This window comes from Plectropomus leopardus, chromosome 5, assembly GCF_008729295.1.
Source record: "Plectropomus leopardus isolate mb chromosome 5, YSFRI_Pleo_2.0, whole genome shotgun sequence".
NCBI lineage: Eukaryota > Metazoa > Chordata > Actinopteri > Perciformes > Serranidae > Plectropomus > Plectropomus leopardus.
The window spans coordinates 11,151,734-11,174,845 of record NC_056467.1 but is presented as its reverse complement, the minus strand read 5'-3'; the positions used below and the strand labels follow the sequence as shown (position 1 = coordinate 11,174,845).

The 23,112-nt window shown below is 39.7% G+C and overlaps 1 protein-coding gene across 1 annotated transcript in view; it reads left to right on the top strand.

The window, feature by feature from the left end:
• The first annotated feature begins 13,359 nt into the window (after positions 1-13,359).
• veph1 (ventricular zone expressed PH domain-containing 1) overlaps positions 13,360-23,112 on the top strand; it is a 76,965-nt gene continuing 67,212 nt past the window's right edge. Inside the window, exons 1-3 of the mRNA XM_042487367.1 lie at positions 13,360-13,620; positions 13,788-14,006; positions 20,051-20,225. Of these exons, the coding sequence (XP_042343301.1) occupies positions 13,483-13,620; positions 13,788-14,006; positions 20,051-20,225 (532 nt within the window). The 5' untranslated portion in view covers positions 13,360-13,482. The remainder of the gene's footprint in view (positions 13,621-13,787; positions 14,007-20,050; positions 20,226-23,112) is intronic.

Sequence of the window (23,112 nt, the reverse complement as noted above, 5' to 3'; positions counted from 1 at the left end):
ATAAAGAAGAGCTTGGAGTTTGGCATTTTATTAATTTGCTGTATGAAACTTTCTCACAAATGTATTTTAGTCCAGTCTAACAATTCCGACATTTACAAATGGGCCAGGTTTTAATTTGTAAATATGTACCTGCTTTTTAGTGCACTAGAACTACTAAAAGGGCTCTGCTGCTTTTCACCCAGTAGTCTTGTATTACAACCTGTACATTTTTTGTTTTCCTTGACACATGCCTATTTTTTGCCTATTTTTTGCACTATTGGACATTTCATATTTTAGATTTTGTCTATATTGATATTTTACATATATTTTTATTTTCTGTATACACGGCTGCTGTGACAAGTGAATTTCCCACAAGTGGGATAAATAAACGTGTCTAAGTCTAAGTCTAGTCCCTTCAAGGTGACGAAACCTGCGCTTTTATTTTGAAGGCCAAACTGCCGCGCCGGAAACAGAAAAATTATTTTCTAGCTTCACTTTTGATGAATGATGCTGGGGGAAATACCAGAGAAATACCACCCCCACTGATCACATGGACCTAACATAGCCTAAATGCAATTTTAAGATAGTGAAAAGGACAAATAAATCAAACTAATTCCCGCTGCTATGAGGTTATATCATAAACTATGATGAAAAATGTATTCTTTTTTTGTTGAGCATACCTTTATTAGTTTTGTTTTTTAAACGTTTATTATTTATTTAAAAGGTGCCATGCTTCCGCTACTACTATCACTACTTCTAGGCCTACTAAACATATTAATAATAATTACAATAATAATTGAAATATACGTAAGACATACATTGTTTATTTTGGTCGGACTATTAGCTAATACATGTAACATGACCTTTATCTTTTCCGCTTCCTCCCATATACATAGTTTCTGCCAGTGGTCGTTATGGCACTCAAGCAAACATTAAACAGTATGTCTGAGCCGGGAAAAGGGATTAGGGATAATTTACTTTGGTTTGGAATGCAGCCATGAAGTCATTAGGCTTCATCTACCCCTCTAGTTCAATCCCCTCTGTGGTATCATGCTGCCTTCAGGGGTTCCCTGCAAACTCCCACAATGATATGGGTATGGAATAATAATTTCAAGTATTAGTTAGTGAAAAGGAGTGAAAATTGAGCTTTTAACAAAATGTTTATTTGTGTCAGAAGTTCATCAACAGAACGGCTGCCACAGGAGAGTTACAAAAACTGAAAACATGAGGTTGATGCTTGGATTAATTTTTTTGTTAGAGGTAGCCTAAAAAAATCAGTTAGTCAGTTAGTCCTAAATGTTTCACAAAGAGCATACCATCCAAATCCCAGATCAAAACATCAGTTGTATTACTAATGTATGATGAGTTGTAGGGTTGATTGATGCAGTCTTAATCATTCAAAGCATTCAGCTGGGAGTGAATTGATACTGACTTTGAATGTATTCCTATTTGCCGGTTTATTTATTTTTTTAGTTACATGTCTATTTATTCAGTGACAGGTTTATTTAATAAAAGCCTTAGCCTACAACTGAAGGCACATGACCTAATATGCAGGGACGCCTGATGAACTGGTACTCATTGAGCCTAATTCAGGAAACTATATATGAACAAATTTTCTCTTATTTTTGCTCATATCCACAATTTGTTCTCATTTTGTCAGCACCCACAGATTTTTGGGATGAACTGATGATTTATTATTTTTGCTCTTCTCTTAGGTAAAAGAAAATTTTACGAGTGCTCGAGAGCATTCTTACCAAGATAAGAGAAAACAATTTTTTTTTTCACCGATCACAAATTGTTACCCAGTGCAAGTAAAAATAAGTTTTCCACTTGAGGAACATTTAAAAATTGCATGAATATCATTTAATCAAATTTAGATAATGTTTTAGAGTAATTATAATGTCTAGATTATTAAATTTCAGGGCTAAAGAATACTTGGTACATTGATCCCAAATACTATAAATTAATCTACTGTGTGTCCCTCTGCTGACCATATAATTAAGTACATTTACTCAAATACTGTACTAAGTATTAATAAGTAAGGATAAATCTAAGGAACCTTTACATCACTTGAGTACTTTTATCTCTTGCCACTTTCTACTTCTACTCCACTACACCTCAGAGGGAAATGTTGTCCTTTTTACTCCACTTTTATTTTGATAGTTAAGTTAGTGGCTCCTTTTAAAAATGAAGATTTTTGCACACATATTTTATGAAAATATACAAGTGCAGCTGATACACTTAACTACACTAAACTGAAATGTTTTTTGCATTAAAAAAAGGTAGATTGCATTATTAAAAAGTTTCACGTGTCCAGCTTCTCGTATATACTATATGAGGACTTGTTGCTTTTCCTTTTAATTATTTTAAATATTTAATTTTTAAAATCATTATTATTATTTTAAATGTTTTAACTATTTTGATTAATTGAATTTATTTAAACCTTTGTGCATGAGTACTTTTATTTTTAATGCTTCAATACATTTTCCTGAAATCACATTTACTTTATTTAAGTCTATTTCACAGTAGGCGTACATTAATTTTACCACTGCAGTAGTTTTTTTTTTTAGTCTTTTTTGGTGGCATGTCTCCAGTCTTGTACATGTGCCAGGGTCTTTGCACATGGCACAAAACTTTCCTTTATGTAGTGTTGAGAGGGTGTCACCTATGCTTAAAGGTGACTTATGATCAAGTGATATTCAGCTTTGGGCGGAACAAATTTGGATAGTTGAGAACGTTTGGTGCATCTGCAGTTGACTCTTAAATGTTGTCTTTTCAGGTAATTAAGAGAAAATATAATAGACATTTAAGACAATGTTGCTGCATGAGGCCCACTATATAGGCTGACCAGCTCAGGAAATTGGCCACTTTGATACATTAGTTCACATTTGTCATGGTCCTTCCTATATTTTCCGATAGCACTTGAAGGCAGCATCCTAACCTGTCCCTCCCTCATCCACCTGTTGCGCTGCGCGCTCTCGTCTGCCGCCACACGATGGCGCGCTCTCCAATGGTGGCCGGCGAGAATGAACATAAAGCTCGCTCTGTGGGGGAACTTGAAGCTGTGCAGGGGAAATTTGTGTTGCTATGTGCCGCTTCGGTCCGAGGTTTGGAGGTGCTGAACGAAGCTCTGCGTTCAGTGTCCGTGCGTCCTCGTCCTGCACGGAGCAGGTAAGCTGTCCGACGCTGTAGGTGTTAGGAATTGAATCATGTTTTTGTTTTTTTCTTGTTGCATGGCATTCTGTCATTGGAGACAGAAACGCGTTGCCGGGCTTGAATGCATGAATGCCACCCACATTCCTTGATGTCGGGAAAGTTGACTGGATGAGGTGAATCAGTGTGTAAAGCGCCGATGTGCCACAGTGCATCAAAACATTTTACTTGTCATATATGAAAATGAATGCACAGGAGAGCGCGCAGGTGGATTTGGGAGGTGTTTCCGTGGTTGTTGCTATAGGCACTGAATGCAATGGGTTAAATACCTGTAATTATTGCAAATGCTGACAGTGGAGCCTATTTACAGTGTTTTTGCCTCTATAGAAATGCGATAAAGGTAATATTTAAAGTACGGTACAGACACACATAGCTTTCTATATTTCTGTGTTTTTCAGGAAACATTTTAATATCCTAGAGTACTTATTTTTTAGGCTACCTGCTTTACTTTCAAGTAGTCTCTCTGTCTCTCTCTCTCTCTCTCTCTCTCTGTGTGTGTGTGTGTTTCGGTGTAAATACAGAGGAATGTGTAAAGAGCTTGATAGGCAAGTTCAGTCGCATTTCTTGCATTTAGTTTGTGCATTTCTTCACTTAATGACCCGTCAAAGTCGAAATCTACTGTTGCTCTACCAGTGTGTGTGTGTGCGTGTGTGTATGTGTGTGTGAGAATAGAAGGGGCACTCCTCAAGGTCACAGACTCCTGAGACAGACAGATGTTGATGTACTGGGGAGGAAGGACAATGTCCTGATTGTTTTAATGCATTATTTCTATAAAATGAATATTATCTTTTCATAGACATTGTGAAAGGACTTGATATGCAAAATTGCTGTCCATTGCTGCTATCCATTTATTCATGTTTCATTCATTCTCCATTCTTGCCAAATCAGTCATGGATAGATGGTGGTTGCTATTATGTCACAGGGCAGGACAGAAACATGGACACACACTTCCCATACTCTCTTCAGATTGCAAAGACCAAATCGGATTTTATTGTGTCTTTTAAAACAAGCTGTAAACTGATGACTTTAGACTCGACTTGACAAAATCAAAATAGACATGCAACTCGACTTGGACTTTAACACCAATGACTCATGACTGCACTTGGACTTGAGCCTTTTGACTTGAAAATATTTGCTACATTTCCAAAAGCCTGAAGATTAAAAAAAAGAGCTAATTTAAAGATTGTGCCACAAAGCTATTAATTTCCCTTAATTTCCTGAATCAATTAATGTTACCACTATTAATTACCACCAAGTTAACACGTAATTCCACAGATCCACATAGTTTGAACCAATCTGACAACATCCAATCAAGTTGCAGTGCAGGACCACGAAGAATTAATTTTATGCTGCTAAGCCCTATATGAAAAAAATGATATCAAAGATCCCTTTGTGTACAAAAACTATGCCATGGTCAACAAAAAGCATGTTGCAGTATGCAAATCATGTGGGTCGAAAATGAGAGATGGAGACACAACAACTTCCAGAAAACTCATTTTAACAAATAACTATGAAGTATAAAGAGAATGTGATTTCTGTGAATGTAATACATTTGGTAAGAACAGTACTTGTCAAATTACTTTGCCCTGGGGGTCACAGCAAAATGTTAGGAAGCCAGGGGCCTTTAATAAATGACTATTAATAATTAATATGTAAATATTTAGCCAGGACCTCTGTCAGGGGGGTCCTCCCTTTCCACTTATTTTAGGTAAACAAGCCCTATTTTAATGCTTTTTATGCACTCTGGGACATAATTTACATTAACAGAAAAAAAATCCGACTATGAATTAAATTAAATTTTATTGCAAATGAGAGCATGGTCGGTGGGCCACCTGGCACCCTGTTGCAGACCAGATTTGGTCGACGGGCTACAAGTTGAGTATCACTGGTTCAGGGCATAGTATGACTGAAACTCAAATCTTAGGATTTGGGACTTGACTTGTGACTTGACTTGAGACTTGACTTGGGACTTGTGGGGTCTTTTAAATAACAAAGTGCACATGGGGCTCTCCATGAGTTGTTTTTTTTTTTTTTTTGTCTTGTATTCCTTAGCAGCAGTTTGTGATACACTGGGTGGATAATTTAACAGTTGATCAGATCAAATTGATGTTTAAAAGGAGCCGCTGCGGCGAGTAAACACAAACTTTTAGACCCAGCAGAATGAACGGTTAAGTTTCACATTCAATACTGCTACTCTGTCTCTGCCCTGAGTGTGTTCTGTACTCTGAGAGTGTGATGCTATAAATTGTCCAGCTCCAAAAATAGAACATTTGTTTTTGGTAGCAGATTTTTTAATTGTGGCGGGCCGCCACAATAAATGAATTTGGGAGAAACACTGACTTTATATCAGATTCCAGGACTTTTAATTTATCTCATGTCTTGGCCTCACAAAAGATAGATTTGTCATCCAGGAATGAGGACACACTGTTTTCTTATTAGAGGATGGATTTATGTGGAGTCATCTTGAGGCATCTTTGCATTGCCTTGTGCTGACAGCATGTAGGCGATTTGCAGCTCCAGTGAAAATGAGCTTGTGTGTATTTTCAGGATAAAACTTAATGTATTAGGATTTCAGGATATGCACCCAGCAAGTGAAAGCTGCAATGCATCATTGGCTGAATCACCTATTCAATCCACTTACTCATTCAGGAAGCAGGAAATCTAAATAATGCCGAGAATGCAAGTTATGAAAAGATTTCTAAACTTAGAAACATATTAAACATGTATTGGGGATATTTGAGAGCAGCTCACTATTAAGAATATGGTCCTAATATTTCATGAACTGAATTTATTCCTTTAAAGCCTGCACTCCTGGGTCAGACCCGCTGAAACCAGAACACGCTTCCGTTCAGCTCTCTGGGCAAGCCTGCGAGTTTGGTCTGCTGATGGCAGCGGGGAGTGATGAATAATGAATGGTTTAGAAAATGTGCGCGAATGTTAGTTGGCTGAGTGTTGCCGTAATGCACTGCTCCAACCGGCACTTCTCTCTGCTATGGAAATCCTCTCAGTGGCTGTGAGTCCCACAGCGCAGCAGAGCCAAACTTGAGAGCAAAGAGGAGCAGTGGGAGTTCTTTTAGCCTGTAACACTTTAGGTTGGATTCAATGCCATTTGACATAGTCATGCCCACAGAGACGCACACATGCATCCTTAAACACACAGTGAAGCCAATTCAGATCAGTCTAGACCTGCAGGATTTTTTTTTCTTTCCCTGTCTGGGACTCAAATTAGTTTCACCTTCAAATCCGGCACTCTGGTTCCCAAAAGATATTTTTGTGTGAATCTGGGTTAAAGCTGAGAGTTTTATACAGAAATCCTCTGCAGTTTATGTCTGATTGTCATATCAGTAATAGTGAGAGAGCTGGAACGATGCATTGATTAGTCCATCAATAGGGTAAAAGGCCATGCATACGCATTAAACTGTTTAAACTTGGCATTCATAACATGTCTGCTCTTTCTGCAGCAGGCAGTGTGACATCCTTAAGTGTCACATTAAGTGTTTCTCTGCTTTAGCTTATCAGGCCCTCACTGACCGACCGCTTTCTCTCTCTCTCACTCTAGAGAGAGAGAGAAATTGAGATATTTTTTCCCCCTCACACTCAGTCTGTTTCTCTCTCTGTCTCTCCATATTTCCCGTTCTGTCATTCTTTATCTCTCAGTGTGTTTTTACAGTACCTATTCTCTACAGCTCCTGTCATACTGTAATTCCCAATCGTTGCTCTACAGCTGCATAACTGCAGGGCATAAATAATGGAGAACTTTTCCTTTGTCCCACACACTCACATCCGCACATATAATACAGTACACTCATGCATTATGTTCCTATGCTAAATCTTCAGGCGCCGATCTTTCAAGAAGTCTTAACTGAGTTCTCTGTGGCGGTGTGGAACCATTTCCACAGAAGTCCTCAGGGGATCTCTTCTTTGTGACTTTTATTCATCTTACTTATTCATGAAATTCATGGCGTCAGTTACATAACTGATTGGCCCAGTTATAGGAAGTGACTACAGACGTAATCGGCCTTTAATCACAGCATTAGTATGGACAGTGGGTGTCTGCTTGGGATGTGACAGGAAGATATGAAAGCAGATACGACAGATACGAATTGGTACTTTTAGTTGTTGTCAGAACAACAACTACAAGTACTTGACTGGGATGCTTAACGGGTTTTTCAAGGAGTCCAGGTATGTTTCAGATTAATGTTGTCAGGATACTGGAATTTTTATCCTCAAATCCTTAAAATATATCGATATTTGACATGATTTTCGATACCACAGAATAAATTTGACACTGAGCACTGAGGGCTTTTTTTTTTAAATCAAAAAAAGGCTTTAATGTGACAATGATGACTTTTCTTTTCCTTGTTAGTAGCAGAGCACAGCAGACTGACTTTCAGTTTCCTCCACCATTTGAAAAAACAAAACAAAAATTAAAGCATTTCTGATACTGATTTGGATGTCGATTGCCGTGGCAACAACTGAAACTTTGAAGTATTTGGGTCAGCCCCAGTTTTTTGTGTCACTATAAACTGACCATATTTGAGGTTTTCATTTTTGCCTGAACTTAACAAAATGTGACTTTCGACTTGAGGTATTTGTGACAGGCAATTTTCATCAATTTGTGACATTTTACACCCCTCCAAAAAAATCATCAATTAATTGAGAAAATAATTGGAGTATTACAGACTATAATCGTCAGATCAAATGAGCTAGTGCATGTTGATGTCTCACTGTGGCTATGGGGGAAGCAAGTTATTTTTGTGAGCATAAGAAAGTATTACTGCACAAACTGACACTTTTTAAGCAATTTCAGCATGTATTTGTGTAAACACTTTTCACAAAGACGATTAATTTAGTGCCATTTCAAAGACAAAAAAAAGTTAATGCTGTAAAGTTAATATCCCTCCTTAGAGTATTGTTAACCTGATGAGCCCCGTAGCCCCAAAAACAAACAGTGAAACTCCAGAGGTTTCTGGTGGTACGATGACAGCCAGTGGGAAAATTTTATTTTTTTCTTAATAGAGTGAAGTGACAAACTTCAAATAGTTCTTTTGAAAGCAGCTTTCCAACAGGGTTGAAAGCTTCCCCCCTACTCTCAAATCCACATAATTATTATATGCATAAAAAAGACTGTAGGAAATACAATCAGTCAGATATGAAGCAGTGATGTAAAGACGACAGTGGAAAGCAGGGCTTTTTCTTCATTCTCTCCCTTTCACTCTGCTCCTTCTTTAAAGTATTTGTGTGTGTGTGTGTGGGATGTCTCGTCGGCCGAGTCGAGCAGGTGCACATTACACAGAAGGATAGGGCCGACTGAACAGAGGGAGAGAGAGAGAGGGGGAGACGGGGGAGGGAGGTCTGTCTTATAGGTCACACAAAAGAGCCAGTGTTTTCTCTCTCAGTCTCTCAGAGTGCTGAGTGAAGACAGTAGTGGCAGTGGTGGAGGAAAGAGAGAGAGGCCCTTCAGTCACATTGTCCTCACATAGCCTCGAACCCTCTCACCGGCCCCCCAGCACGCACCCCCACTCTGTCACCCCTCACCCAGAAGCCCACTTGCAGCTTTCCTGCAACATATAGGTGCCTCCTGGAGCTTTATATTCAGTCGAAATTCAGTGGAAGAATTTAGGTATTTATAGAAGAATGACAGACCAACATCAGGAAAATGAAAACTGGAATTCAAATATGCTGCTCAGTTAATTATGAAACATTTAAATTTATGTATATCAAAAATACAGCTGCAAACAAGCCACTGCAACTGTCTTTTAGTGTGTGTGTGTGTGTGTATGTGCATGTGTGTGCATGTGTGTGCATGTACATGCGTGCGTTTGTGTGTGTGTTTAAAGGCTGCATTCCTGAGCTTGCTGAGCCGTAGCTGGGTGATTAATAGTAACTAGCTGATTGTTTAAGAACTGAAATTCCTCAGGCCCATTTTTCCTCTGCTTTTACACACAAATACACACACGCATGGACACACATAAACGCACTCTGGTTCTCAGTCACTCAGGCGGTCTGTGACATGTAGTGAGAGCAGGAAAGGATACCTTAAATAACTGCAACAGTTCACTAGTGAGAAGAGAGGATGGCATGTGAAAATATCAATCTGTATGTGCAAGTGTGTGTGTGTGTGTGTGTGTGTGTGTGTGTGTGTGTGTGTGTGTCTATGAGAGTATTTGTGAGGCATTCAGGTAGAAAAATGGCAGCTCAGTATGTGAGTTGTCTGCAGGTTACTCAGGGAATTCAGGCCACTGAAACATTATCCACCTCTGGCTGTTGCTCCCTGTCTCTGTCAGCTCCGCTGTTGCTCTCTGCCTTCCTCTTTCACTCTGAGTGTGTGTCCAACTCTCTTTCAGCCACTTCTCGTGTTATTTCTTTTCTTGTTTTTTTCCTCTGTTGTCTCTCTCTGATTCCCCCCATCTCTCTCCCCCTGCCTCCTTCTTTCTTTCTTTCTTTTAGGTATACACGATATTGGATTTTTTGCTGATATCCGATATGCCAATATTTAACAACTTATTTGGCGGAAAACCGATAACTGACACTGATATTACTATCTATCTAACTATCTAACTATCTAACTATCTAACTGTCTATCTATCTATCTATCTATCTAACTATGTAACTGTTTCAACAAGAACTTAACATTATAAACGTCATGAAGTCAGGATTTATTGCAGGGTTTTTGTATAAAGGCTCCATCTACATTTGGAAATCAGGTTATGATTCTTTTTAATTATGAATTTTTGATCAGTAAAGGTTTTAAAGCTCCACTGAAAGGTTTTGAGCTTAAAAAAATGATTTATAGATCAGTAAAATCATCACTATGTAAAACTGTAAAGTATGTAATGTAAAGGCACTCAGGCAGGGCAAGTGGAAGAAACCGTGCTGCCACATAACCCAAAAATAAACCCGGAAGCAAGAAACGTTTTTGGCATATGTGCCATGCAAGCAACTCAAATGGATTCAGTGGATCCATCTTTGGGTCCAGAATCTAGTTATCATTGTAAATCTGTGATGAAAATAGATTTATTTCAAGTGTTGTAACCATCACTGCCCACATACTTCCATGGGTCCCCTATGTTGGCATAGGTACATCCTCTAGGTGGCACTAGAGGGCAAAATCAGCAAAGTTTGCACTGCTCCATTTTGTCCGTATGCAAAACTTTTCAGAAAACGTGCACAGATATGGACAAAATAAACAGTTCGAATTGAAGGCTCCGCCCATGTCGGTATATGTTTCTAACCCTGAGCACAAATGAGCCTTTAACCAACATTAGTTTTAGTTTGGTGTGCCTAATAATCTTACAGTCATCATAAATATTGCGTTCTCATACAATTTAAGATTATGCATAAATATACCTCTCTAACACACATGCACACACACTGTACCTCCAGCCATGCAGAGAAATAGCTCTGATTGTTGCACTACACAACAAAGATAATAGGCGTGTGTGTGTGAATCTGTCTGTGTGTGACAGATAAATCGCTTCGCTCTGTGTTTACGGTTGTTTTGTTGTTTTGGTCCCAGCAGCCTGGCTTGGACCAATAAGAATTCCTGATGTGGTATCCTGGCAATGGGGGGTGGGTTTCCATGGTCATCACCGGCTTGGCAGTAGAGACAGTGGTCTCCCAAGTGTTTCGCTTTGTGCCTTCCTTTGGTCTAGCTTGGGTTTGCTCCAACATGACTTTCAGAGAAATGGTGTGGAAGGATGAGATGCCGTCTGATTGTAGAGAAAAGCGGGTGCAGCAAGTAGACAATGATGACACAGATACATACGCTTAGCTGCTCATCCTCTGAAGGGAGGCAGCAGACAAACTGAAATGTGTTTCCTACTTGCAAAATATTTCTGTAAATATGTAGAAACATGCAGTGTGCATGTGTTTAGGTTTTTATGTGGAAGGTAAGATAGAGATATAGAAACAAGCAAATGTAGATTGTGCGTGTCTGTGTTTGAGTGGAAAACTGCCCTCCGCCCTTCTGGTTTACTCCTTGTAGTGTTTAATGTTTAATTGAGGTTAACAGAAATAGTGGTAATGGTTAACACAGTGCCTTTGAATTCCCATAACTCCATTCATAATACTGAAAGGCATAAGACCGTTTATTATCATTAAACCATTGTTTCGTCATGATTCATTGTCTTGCAATAACTACTGAAAGCATATTAAGGATGTAAAAAATGATTCATTATGCGAAAACATTGTAAACTGTAACATTTTAAAAATTCATCATTGAATTTTGTTTGGGTCTTTCAGGTGACATTTGTCATATGCACTAAACCAAAAACTATAACCGTTATGTTTTTTGCTTTAGTACATATTGTGTATAATGTTAACCGGTGGTGTAGTGGTAAATGATGAGGCAGGAGCACAGATGGGTATGTCACTGAGGAGGAAATAGATACACTCTCTTATGTAATCCAATGGCTTTGTCGCTAATAGGAGGATATACTGTTAAAGGGGCAGAAAAAGAGGTGGATATACCCCATATACCTGTGTTTTCCCTCCTCTACACCACTGACTTTACCCACGGATAGTCACTCAAAATGTCACAGAGGCTGCACAGTTTAAGCAAACACCTCTGTGAACTAGAAACTACAGTCACACATTCCCAGGGTGCATGCATGCATGCATGTGCATGTGTGTGTGTGTGTGTGTGTGTGTGTGTGTGTGTGTGTGTGTGTGTGTGTGTGTGTGTGTGTGTGCGTGTGTGTGCATGCATGCGCATTTTGGTAGGTATGTATGATTGTGTAGCAGATATGTCACACATTACCAAGGAGTAATTTAGTTCACATCATCACATATTAACCTACACTTACTGAAGTGTAAGTAGAAAGAGGAAAACAGAGGGAGAGAAAGCTGAAGAAGGAATGGACGCAGGAGAGGGACAGCAGCAAGAGAGAGCTAGAGATGGGAATTGACTGATAAGATTTTATATCATTGCTATCATTGATTCTGGTTATCGGTCAGATTCTTTATAGTTTCTCTTATTGATTCCTGATCAATTTCCTGTGAAGAAAAAAGTAAGCCTAAAAATGTTTTCCAACAGTGTAGAAATGGAGAAGAAAAAAAGCATGTGACTCAGGTGACTTCACTGTCAAAATCTGCTAAGCCTGCCTGTGTGGAACTAATGTTATTATAACATAGGACGTTAACCCTTTGTAATGGATGTGCTGCTCAGGTGGGAAGCAGTGGCACTTACGTATAGTGCCAAATACATTTCATTCCTGGAATTTAAGCCCATGTTGCAGAGACATTACAGGCAGGCACTGTGGTAATTTTGCTTTGTGAAATAAAGCCATGCTTTGGACACTTTCCGCCTTTTTGCCATGACTTCTTCATGATGCAGGTTTCTAGCAGCGTAGACTCATGAGTTGGATGTCATGTTTTGCAATGTGCAATTATCATAAACATGTCATCAAATGGCATCCCACCAGTACCTCCAATGTGCAGGAAGGTGCACAGACATGAGAGTAGTACCAATTTTCTTATCTTAATTGTAGGCAGAAGGTATGCCTAAAGTATATTTCCCAAAATGTTGAACAGCTTCTTTGATATTGACTTGCATCCACTTCTGTTAGTATTTCGTGGTTGTCCCAGTTGTCAAAGTCTGTTTCTTGACACCAGAAATCACTGAAAAATCCCTAAACCTCTACAGCTCCTCTTACTGCCTCAAATTGGTTTTCTCACACTTAACCGCTCAATCTATTTTTTGTCTGAATATTTATATTTGTGTACAAAATGAATATCTCAGCATTTAGCTCTCTTTAGCTAATTTAATCCTCCTCTTCCTCTCCTCTCCCCCCTCTCTCCTTCAGGACTCGGCTGTAGACAGACTGCTGTCTCCAGAATATGCCTTGTCTCCATGGTAACGGGCCTGAGGCAGACCCAGAAAAACATTGGGCCAAACTTGTCCACCGTTGTCCAACCTACCTGATCCTGGACTGTACTGAAGAGGATTCAAACAAGAATTCAAGCAATGAATCACTCTGGAAATAGCAGTCATATTCTCTATTACTTTCTGTAGTTATTTTATCAATTAGAGTGCATTCACAGGACCCAGGATGCCTAAAAGAGAGCTTCAAAACAAGTAATTTTGAGTTATATCGCCTACTGTTTTGGGATCACAATGCAGAGGACTTTGTGCACTCTCTAAATGGTCGCTTAAAACTAGGACTTTATATAAAAGTTTGCTTTCCTTGATCATTATGTCAAGGATATATTCGTTCTCAATTAAGGGTTCTTAAATTGGGCTGCATCGGTCCCCAACTGGTCTGACAGGAGTCCTAAAACAGGACCAGGATGCACCAGCTGTTCAGCCAGGTGCTGGGGCAGAGGGACCTGTCCAGAGCGGGGGATCTGTTTTCTTTGGAGGACACAGAGATCGAATCCTGTCTGTCTCAGGCTCTGGACCAGATCAAGGCCATCTCCTGCTCACCGGTCAGTACACAGAAAGAACACACATAGTGAGCAAGTTTTCTGAAATATTACAAAGCGTATGTCGGTTGAATTAATTATTCATGCTCTAATCCATAATTCATCTTTTTGTCCTTCATTAATTACTGCGTCCTTAATTTTGTATGTTCTCACTGTCTGCTGGCTGACAGGACTATTTGACCAATGACAATGACCAGGCGGTGGTGGAGATTTGCATAACACGCATCACCACAGCCATTAGGGAGACGGGCTCCATTGAGCGACACAGCACGGCACTGGTGGGGCTGTGGGAGTCGTGTCTTGAGCATAACCTCACCCCTCAAGGTGAAAACACAGAGGACACGCCGCATGCCAAGATAGCCTCTGACATCACCAGCTGTATCCTGCAGGTACACAAACACACACACACACACACACACACACACACACACACACACTCACTGACACACACACTAGACATTGTTTTGTGGTGTTGTATTCCAAGTATGTCTCTATTTGTTTTGCCTGAGGCACATACTGCACATACAGTACATACCTTTACACATACCTGTCAACACTTGAGAAATTAAGCATGCTCATGTGGTGTAGAAAGGCCAAACTGGCACAAGTGTGGCACAATACCACAGCAAATTCAATATGCAATAATTGGGTTATTTTACACAATAGCATTCTAGAAAATGTGAGAGCTTATAACAAATTTGCCATGCAGGGTTTTGGTTTTTTATTTAAAAAAAAAAAAGAAAAAAAAGATTTGACCCAGAACAGCTGATAGAAAAATACACAAAAAGTTGTTAGAGTTTACAACCTATTTGTTGCTTGTGACCAGAGCTGCAGTGGTACCTATATGCTGGTGTGCAGCTCATTCCCACCTCTGGACAGGAGAATATACCAACTAAAAATTGCTGAAATTTCTAAAAAGTTGATATTTATCAAGACACATGTTGCAGAGCAGGGTTGCAGGCAGCGTAGCTAGCTTGCTAATCGGATACACATGCAACTAAAAATATGAAATGCATATACAAAGGCACATTGTTTAACTTTGTCTACAAACGTCTGTCCAACAATGGTGATCCTAAAAACAGTAAGCAACTAACCAGAGGCAGAATCAGCCAAAGAAAGAGACAGTAGCTGCGCTTACATTGCCTGTTCAAGGCTGGAATATCACGCCATTATGACGTCATGCCGTTCTGTATATTAGGTCCGACTGCAAAAAGGTGGAACAGAGTAGTCATCATTTGGTTCTTTGTAAAAATACAGGGCCTTATAAAGGGGGGGACTTTGTTGCGGCCCTATAGCGCGATCTCCGGGTAAAAGCAACTTATGAGACAGCCATAATGGGTTACACTGGCTGCCATGGTAGTGCAGGGGTGTGTGAGGAGGAAGTAGTAAGATCTTTTACTTAAGGAAAAATAGCAATGTTGCACCATGTAGATTTTATTACAAATAAAAGTCCTGCCTTGAAATTGTTTTATACAAAAAAAAGTATTCATAATGCAGGAACATGGTCCTTGCGAGTGTTAAACCAGTTTACGAGGCAAACCAGTCAAGGGCGCTCACTGAGATGCCCACCCACTGTTTAAGTCTATCTATCAAGATGCAGTGATCCACTGTATCAAAGGCCGCACTGAGATCAAGCAACACCAGGATAGAGCACTTACCAGCATCAGAGGACAACATAAGATCGTTTAAAACTCTAAGGAGAGCTGTTTCTGTAGAATGTCTCTGACGGAAGCCAGATTGGAATTTGTCTAAGATGTTGTGGTGATTCAAGGCAACAGTGAGCTGGTTAGCAACAACTTTTTCTATAATCTTTGCAATAAAAGGCAGCTTGGAAATAGGCCCGTAGTTGCTAGGTAGAGAGGGGTCCAAGTTGGGCTTTTTTAGAAGAGGCTGTTTAAAATAGGAGGGGACGCAACCAGTAGCCAGCAAGCTATTAATGATGGTGAGAAGACAGGGGCCAGTGGAACAGATTACATCTTTCAGCAAACGGGTCTGTGAGATGTTTAAAGGGCTGGAGGAGATTTTCATGCTGCTCACTAGCTCAGTTAATTCTTGCAGGGAGATGGGTGAGAAACATCCCAGAATCGACTCCTGGTTAGGACAGACAGGAAGAGGGGGGTTGGAAGAGGTTATGCTTGACCGAACACTGGCAACCTTGTCCACAAAAAACGATAAGAAATGACTGCAGTCCATACCAGGGAAGACAGGCACAGCAGGCGGTAGGCAACCGACAATATTATTTATGGTGTCAAAAAGGACTTTGGGATTTTGCCTACTGGAGGAAATTAGATTTGCAAAATAAGACCATATCATCGTTTAACCAAGGGGAATGAATTTGCACAGTACGGGACAGTACGGGATTTTAAAAAAGAATATTGTCCACCGTCTTTGTTTCTCTGTTCTTGAATCACAAATCCAGCCGAGGAAAAGTCCTTTTTACTTGCAATACTTGATACGTGAAAGTGAAGGTTGTGTGATATTGTTAAACAGATATTAAAACATCCTGGCTGTTTTTTGGTTTTTATTAATTTTATTTAGATGTTAAAATACCTCACAATCATTTTCAGTTCTGATATCTCCAGAAAACACAACCCATCACAACTTTTTTTTTTCCAGACCTAATGCCTGTCCGCATTTAGTTCATTTTTATCCATGCCCATACATGTGAATTTATTTATTCATTTATACTGTCTGCTGGCTGACAGGACTATTTGACCAATGACAATGACCAGGCGGTGGTGGAGATTTGCATAACACACATCACCACAGCCATTAGGGAGACGGGCTCCATCGAGCGACACAGCACGGCACTGGTGGGGCTGTGGGAGTTGTGTCTTGAGCATAACCTCACCCCTCAAGGTGAAAACACAGAGGACACGCCGGTTGCAAATGAAATGTATTCCCTAGACAACTGCTCACCCATCACAACCTTTTTTTTTCCAGACCTAATGCCCGTCCGCATTTAGTTCATTTTTATCCATGCCCATACATGTGAATTTATTAAAATATACTTTTACCCATTAGACAGCTTTTTTTGTGGGTTACCCGGCAGGTGCCCGACCTGATGCAGGACTCTGCCCTGAACTACAAGTAAATGAGGAAGGCTGAGGGAAAGTAGGTACACGAGTGTAAATCATAATATCCATCATGCAGCATGTCCAAAGGTGGGTTTTTGCCTTATGAGCACTTTATGTAATCACTGCAGAAGGTCTTCAAAATGTAAATCTAAAACTTGCTTACTTTCCCATCAGACCTCTGCAGCTGAAATGCTGAAAAGCAGAGGGACTCACTCTCTCCCTCTTTCTCTCTCTCTCTCTGTCTCTCTCTGTCTCTGTCTGTCTCTATTTCCTTGGGGAATGCACTTAATACCATCGTAATGAGACTGATTCTTGAAGAAAGGCACACACACACACACACACACACACACACACACACACACACACACACACACACACCTACACACACACACACACACACAGAGGTGAGACTAAAATTTCTGACAGCAGCTCCCAGCTCTGATGTCTTAACTCCAACAGTTATCAGGAGGGCACTTCCTTCTCTTCGCACTATCTCTCTCTGTCTCATCTCTCAATCTGTTTTCCTCTTGATTTTATTCTACCTACAGTATTCTCCCTGTCCTACTTGTTCTGTCTTACCTTCTCATACCCTCCGAATGTCTTTCTCCCTCCTCTGATCTCTTCTGCTTTCTTTGTCTTCCTGTCATTTTGAATTTACAGATGCACAAACACTCCTCTTACCCTTCCACTAAAACTCCCACAGAGAGGAGCAAAAAGTAAGCAACTGACTGCAGGAAGAAAGGTTTTCATTAGCTCAATGCCTGTGTACAACACACGCACACATGTATGTGCCCCACAGATATCTGGCTTCTAATGGCATCTTGATTTTTTTCTCTTTTTTAATGTATATGCTGCTTTTTCTGTGCTGTACCTGTAATTAAAGGGACTCTCCCTAATTAGTATTAGTACATCCATAGACAAGGAACCTGCAAGGGCAGCTGAAATGTACTTTATATTTTAATTACAATTGGGAGCTGCCAAATGATTGTGGATAGATTGTTTGATGGATCTTGCTGATTGGTGGCATAATAACGTTCTTATGGATACGTCATCTTCGCTGCCATCTAGTGGCAGGAAAGAGGTGTGACAGGTACAGAGAGACAGACTGGGCAAGTTTTAAACTGTCTAAAAAATCAACAAAGACAGTCAGTTTGAAAGGCATTCTGATTATTCTGGGGTAAAACTGGATGCGGAAAGTTTGGAAGTTTCTCTATGAGGATAAATTATGATTTCCAGGGGGTGAAGTGGACATAGCAGATTAATGAAACATCCTAAAACATATCCAAAAGGGTAAATATTATTTATGTAATCACTGCTGACGGTCTTAGAAATGTAAATCGTGCCCCTCTTTTCCAACACCAGACCTGCACAGCTCAAAGGCTTGTCAGCAGAGGGACTCTCTTTCCTGTAATTTCTCTAGAAAGACAGTAGCCTGGGGGTGGGGAGGCTGGATCAGTAATCTCACTTGGCGATCACTTTTCCTCCATCTTTCTGTCTTTGTCACACACGCAAGCACCTATGCATGTTCAAACAGACATGGCCATCATTCTGTCCTGTTGAGGGTGCTAGTGCCTTTCAAATCCCTTTTCCTCATTCTTTCTTCTGTGAACGTTCACAGGGACAAACTGCTGCCTGTGTCTGCGTCTTCCAAGCCAGCACACCTCCCTCCCCTCTATACTTGAGTCCCATGGTTAATTTGAGCAATTTAAATTGGTCTTAAAGTCTGTTTTAAACTTTCTGGCACTCATTGTACTGCTTGAGGAAAGTAGCTGCTTTTTGCCTGAGGCGACCAAAAATGTATTTGGTGCATGGCTCACAGATGTGAGGATAATTTTCAGTTCACTCTCTGGTGTATTGACTGTTAAAGGAATACTTCCCCACCCAAATTACCATTTGCTAAGCAGTTACTCACCTTGTGTTAGTGAATTTGGGAAGAAAAATTTGTGTTTCTCACAAATGAATTAAAGTAAAAGGGGAAACATATTAACCAATAGGAAAACCACATCAAAACAACACACAACACAAAAAACACAACCACAACTCATACAATACAATCTAAGTCTCATTTATCCATGCAGGCATATGCTCAGCACTTCCCAAACATATACATTTTAGCTAACACATTACTATTTCAAACACTTGGGCATAAACAGTGTCATGAATGTGCACTTTATGTGGAAGCATGGGCAGATTATGTGACAATGGGACCCTGTGCACAGATATGCACATGTACACACCGACTTTGTCAAGGCACTTTTTTTTGGTCCATTTTGTCTCTTTGTTGTCCTTTTGTGGTCATTTTGTGTCTTTTTTTTAACCTTTTTGTCTCTTTGTAGTCATTTTTTGTGTCCGTTTATTGGTCATTTTTTTTCTTTTCTATCTCTGTACTCCTTTTGTGGTGATTTTGCGTCCTTTTTGGTTATTTTTATCCCTTTGTAGTCATTTTGTGCCTCTTTGTGGTCATTTTGTGTCTTTTTTTTGGTCATGTTCGTTTCTTTGTAGTCATTCTGTGTCTATTCCTGGTCGTTTTTGTCTCCTTTTGTGTCCTTTTGTGGTCATTTTGTATATTTTTGGGTCGTTTTGTATCTATTTGTGGTCATTTTGTGTCTCATTGTAGTCATTTTCTGTCTTTATTTTGTCTTTAGGTTGTTGTGTATCGTTGTAGTCCTTTTATGTCTCTTTGGGTTTGTTTTTCCTGTTTTTGTAGTTATTTTTTGTCTCTTTGCAATTGTTTTGCAGTGATTTTTAGTCTCTTCCTGGTTAGTACATGTTAATTTGAGTGCCAATTTTGCAGATGATGCTTTGGGCCCCAGGGTCTGTGCCTGGTAGGCCTGTTCAATTATCCTCCCATGTGTGAAAGTGGTTTAAATCCTGGGGTTTTAGGAAAAATGCATGTGTTTGGAAAGTACTTCTCTTTTACTTTACACAAGAATTTTCTCCATGTCAGTTTACCATGGAGACATGCAAAAAAAACAACAAAAATAAAACTTTTCTAATTCAACTTAACACAGGGTAAGTAAGTGATATACAAATGATCATTGTGACTGTGAAATATTCTTTTAAAATCATACTTTCAGTGCTTCCAAAGATCAGGTACCTGTGCATCTGGGCCATTATGAAAAATAAGAAATAAAGGCCAACACTTTCAGGACAGTGCTTTTTTTTCTCTATTGTCACTATGCAATACCCTACTAGAGAGAGCTGAGTCTCTAGCAAAGAGAAAAATAAAAAATAGTAAATGTTTATATTAAAAGCTTTATGAAAATCTGAAACAAGACCGCCTATGATTTCCTCATTTCCCTGATTGTAGGACAGTTGCTGTTTTATCAACCTGCTGTCCTGTTTTGTCCCCTCAGAATTACAGCTGTCCCTCGGTCATGGTGCTGGCTGTCCCAGTAGCAGTGCGGTTCCTGCAGAGAGGAAACAGGGAGCTAAGCAGGAACATGTCCAGTTATCTCTCCCTGGCTGCTATCGCTAAGGCTGATCTGCTGGCTGAACACACGGAGGCCATAACACTCAGTGTGCTGGGAGGTAGGAAACACGTGCACATGTTCTGACAAGAAAAAGGATGCTCCATGCACACATTAACAAACATGCACACAGATGCATCTGCATGAACATATATTAATATACATATATATCATCATGCTGCCATAAAATACTTTCAGATCCAATGCTATGAAATACAGTTCCTCTCCTCTTTCAATTTTTGCTGCCCCAGATAGATACAGATCTTCTAACACACTTAGGGAAATGTGTGTGGGCGCGTGCCTTTTGCAGAGAGAGAGAGAGTGACAGATTGAGCATTGCAGGAAACCTGTGCACAAGAATGAACACTATAAAGATTTTCTAACAATGCCGTCATAGGTGTAATCATATTTATTTAGTTTTTGGTTAACATGTGGGTTTGGCCTGTAGAAGTCCTTGTATGCTCTTACTGTGAGGGCTGTGAGCAGACCTACAACAATGAGATCAGCTGGTTTACTAGAGTGGAAAAATGAATTGCTGTTATAACCTCCAGTCATAGTAGCAAACCGCAGTCTACCCTGTCATGAGCTGAATGCTTTTATAATGATTGCCAGCTCATTGAGGACAAGAATGATGGTAAATAACAGCTGTTGCAAATCATCTTCTCCCTGATGGCCCTTTGATGCCGCATGGAAATTTATACGTAAGAAGTAGTTGTTGTGGGGAGGAAAGGACAACTGCTTCTCTTGTTTTTTTCCTAATTTTTTTGCTTCTATTTTCCATACTTTTCTTTTTGATCAAAACATAAAAAACAGGTTAATTTCTTGTATTTATTTGTCACACTACTGTAAATATTTTTGTTCCATTTTCTCCACATGCATTATTTTATTTATGAGCTGATGCAACGTTTCTGCTTATCTCATGTTTTTTTTGCAATACACACAGCTAACAGATCATTTGTGTATTCAGCCCCACACGGAATTAAATTCCAAGCAGCTGAGGAAAAACTAATGTGTTTTCCCAATGACCAAATAATATGACTCTAGCTACAGTGTGTGAGGAAGTGCATGTATCCTCTAAAAGCAGAACTAATGTGCTCTGAAAAGCCTTCAGGAGTGTAAGGTGAAATCGTCCTCTCTCTCTTTTCTTCAGCTTCCCCTTATAGCACTTAAAGGGGCACATTTGTGATTTTCATCAAGCTTTTTATCATAACACTGCAGGTAGTATGTGTACTTCCCTCTATTTTAACAGCATCCCAGATCTCTGATCAAATATGGACCAAAATTTAGTCACTGCATGTCTATTTCTCACCTTAAACGTTTTCAGCAATATTTTAGCTTGCAGTTTAACTGTAATTTGAGACTTTGTTACCAGCCGGCTGCCATATTGCTCCCTGTGGAAAAACAGCAAAGCTCGCATTACTTCACCCTCAAGCAGGAGTTTTTATTGGCGCAATGCATTCTGGTAGTTGTAGTTTTTCTATATTTTGAGCCAAAGCAAATGTTTTATGTAAAGACCACCTTTCCAGCAGTGAAATACGTCTTTAAGGTCTGAGAGGGGAGCCGGCTGACCTCTGGTCTGGTGGTTAAAGAAAGCTGTTACTCCCTGAGAGCTTTTTCCTGCCCTTTTAACCTCTTTTTTCAAAACAACAGATGCTTTTCAGGCTCATTAGTGTGGTAAAGGTGTCTAAAGAGTTGCAGTTAGCAGTACCTGATGGAGATCTGTTTACCCCTCAGGCCTGCGTACACACACATACAGACTCCACTTTATACAAGGGGCTGCCATGCAGAGGTTCAGTTAATAGAAAACAGTTAACTCTATAAATAATTCAGTTCACTTTATGTGAACATGATTTTGTGTGGCTCTGTGTGCATTTACATGTGCAGGTGTGTTTGTCTCATATGAGTCATATGGATTATTTCAGACACACACACACACACACACACACACACACACACACACACACACACACAGATGCTATCATGTGGTGCTAAGCACCGACCACAGTGATGCCTCCACCGAGCATATTTTCTGCCAGCAGATCAGCACATGAAACAGCTTAGCACTCTGTTGTTTGGCTTGTTTTACAAGTGAATTTTAGCCAGCGTTTGGGCTCAGAGCGTCAGATACTTAGAGGACACTTTACACCTTTGGTTCATAAAACTGTGGGTGGAAGTAGAAATAACAAGTGGTCTCTGCTAATGGGAAAACAGAAATCAGGTGTTTTTTTCTGATTTGAGGAGCTATTTGAGACTGATAAGGCAACTTTTTCTTTATGGTACAGTGTGTGAACAGCTGTATAAATGAGAATTGGATCACAAAGCACAAGTTGTGTCAGTTTGTAAACAGATGTTTGATATAGTTTTGCTGTAGTCTGATGTTCGTTATGCCAAACTCAGTTCTTTGGATAAAAAAGAGACACAAATAAAGCAGTGCCACGGTGATTAGTCCACATACATTTTAGGAATGGGATGATTTATGATTTACTAATATTATTTATCGTAGGTTGCGATAAAAAATACTCACAATAAGTTGATGGTGGTGAATTTCCATTATTTGGAGTAATCATGAATATTATGTCCAGCAGCACCCACAGAAGCTGCTGGACAACCAACAGTAAAAGTGACTGCATGCACCAACCTCATGCAAATGATCTCTTTGGAATATTTCATATTGAAATATATGATGCCATTTCAGACAGTTGAAAAGCCTGGCTTTTTAAGATTGTTTGTTTTCCACTAAAAAGAATATCTACTTAAAAAAAGATGTGTAGAAATATTTGTTTCTTAAAGATGCTGCATGTAACTCTAGGGAAAGATAGTTTATTGTTGAGTCTCATTCTCAGGTTGTCAAATACCAGCACTTTGGGTTGATGGTTTGGCCCCATAACAAACCCAAAGCGCCGGTATCTGATGACCTGAGAATGAGACCCCACAGTTAGCTGTCATTT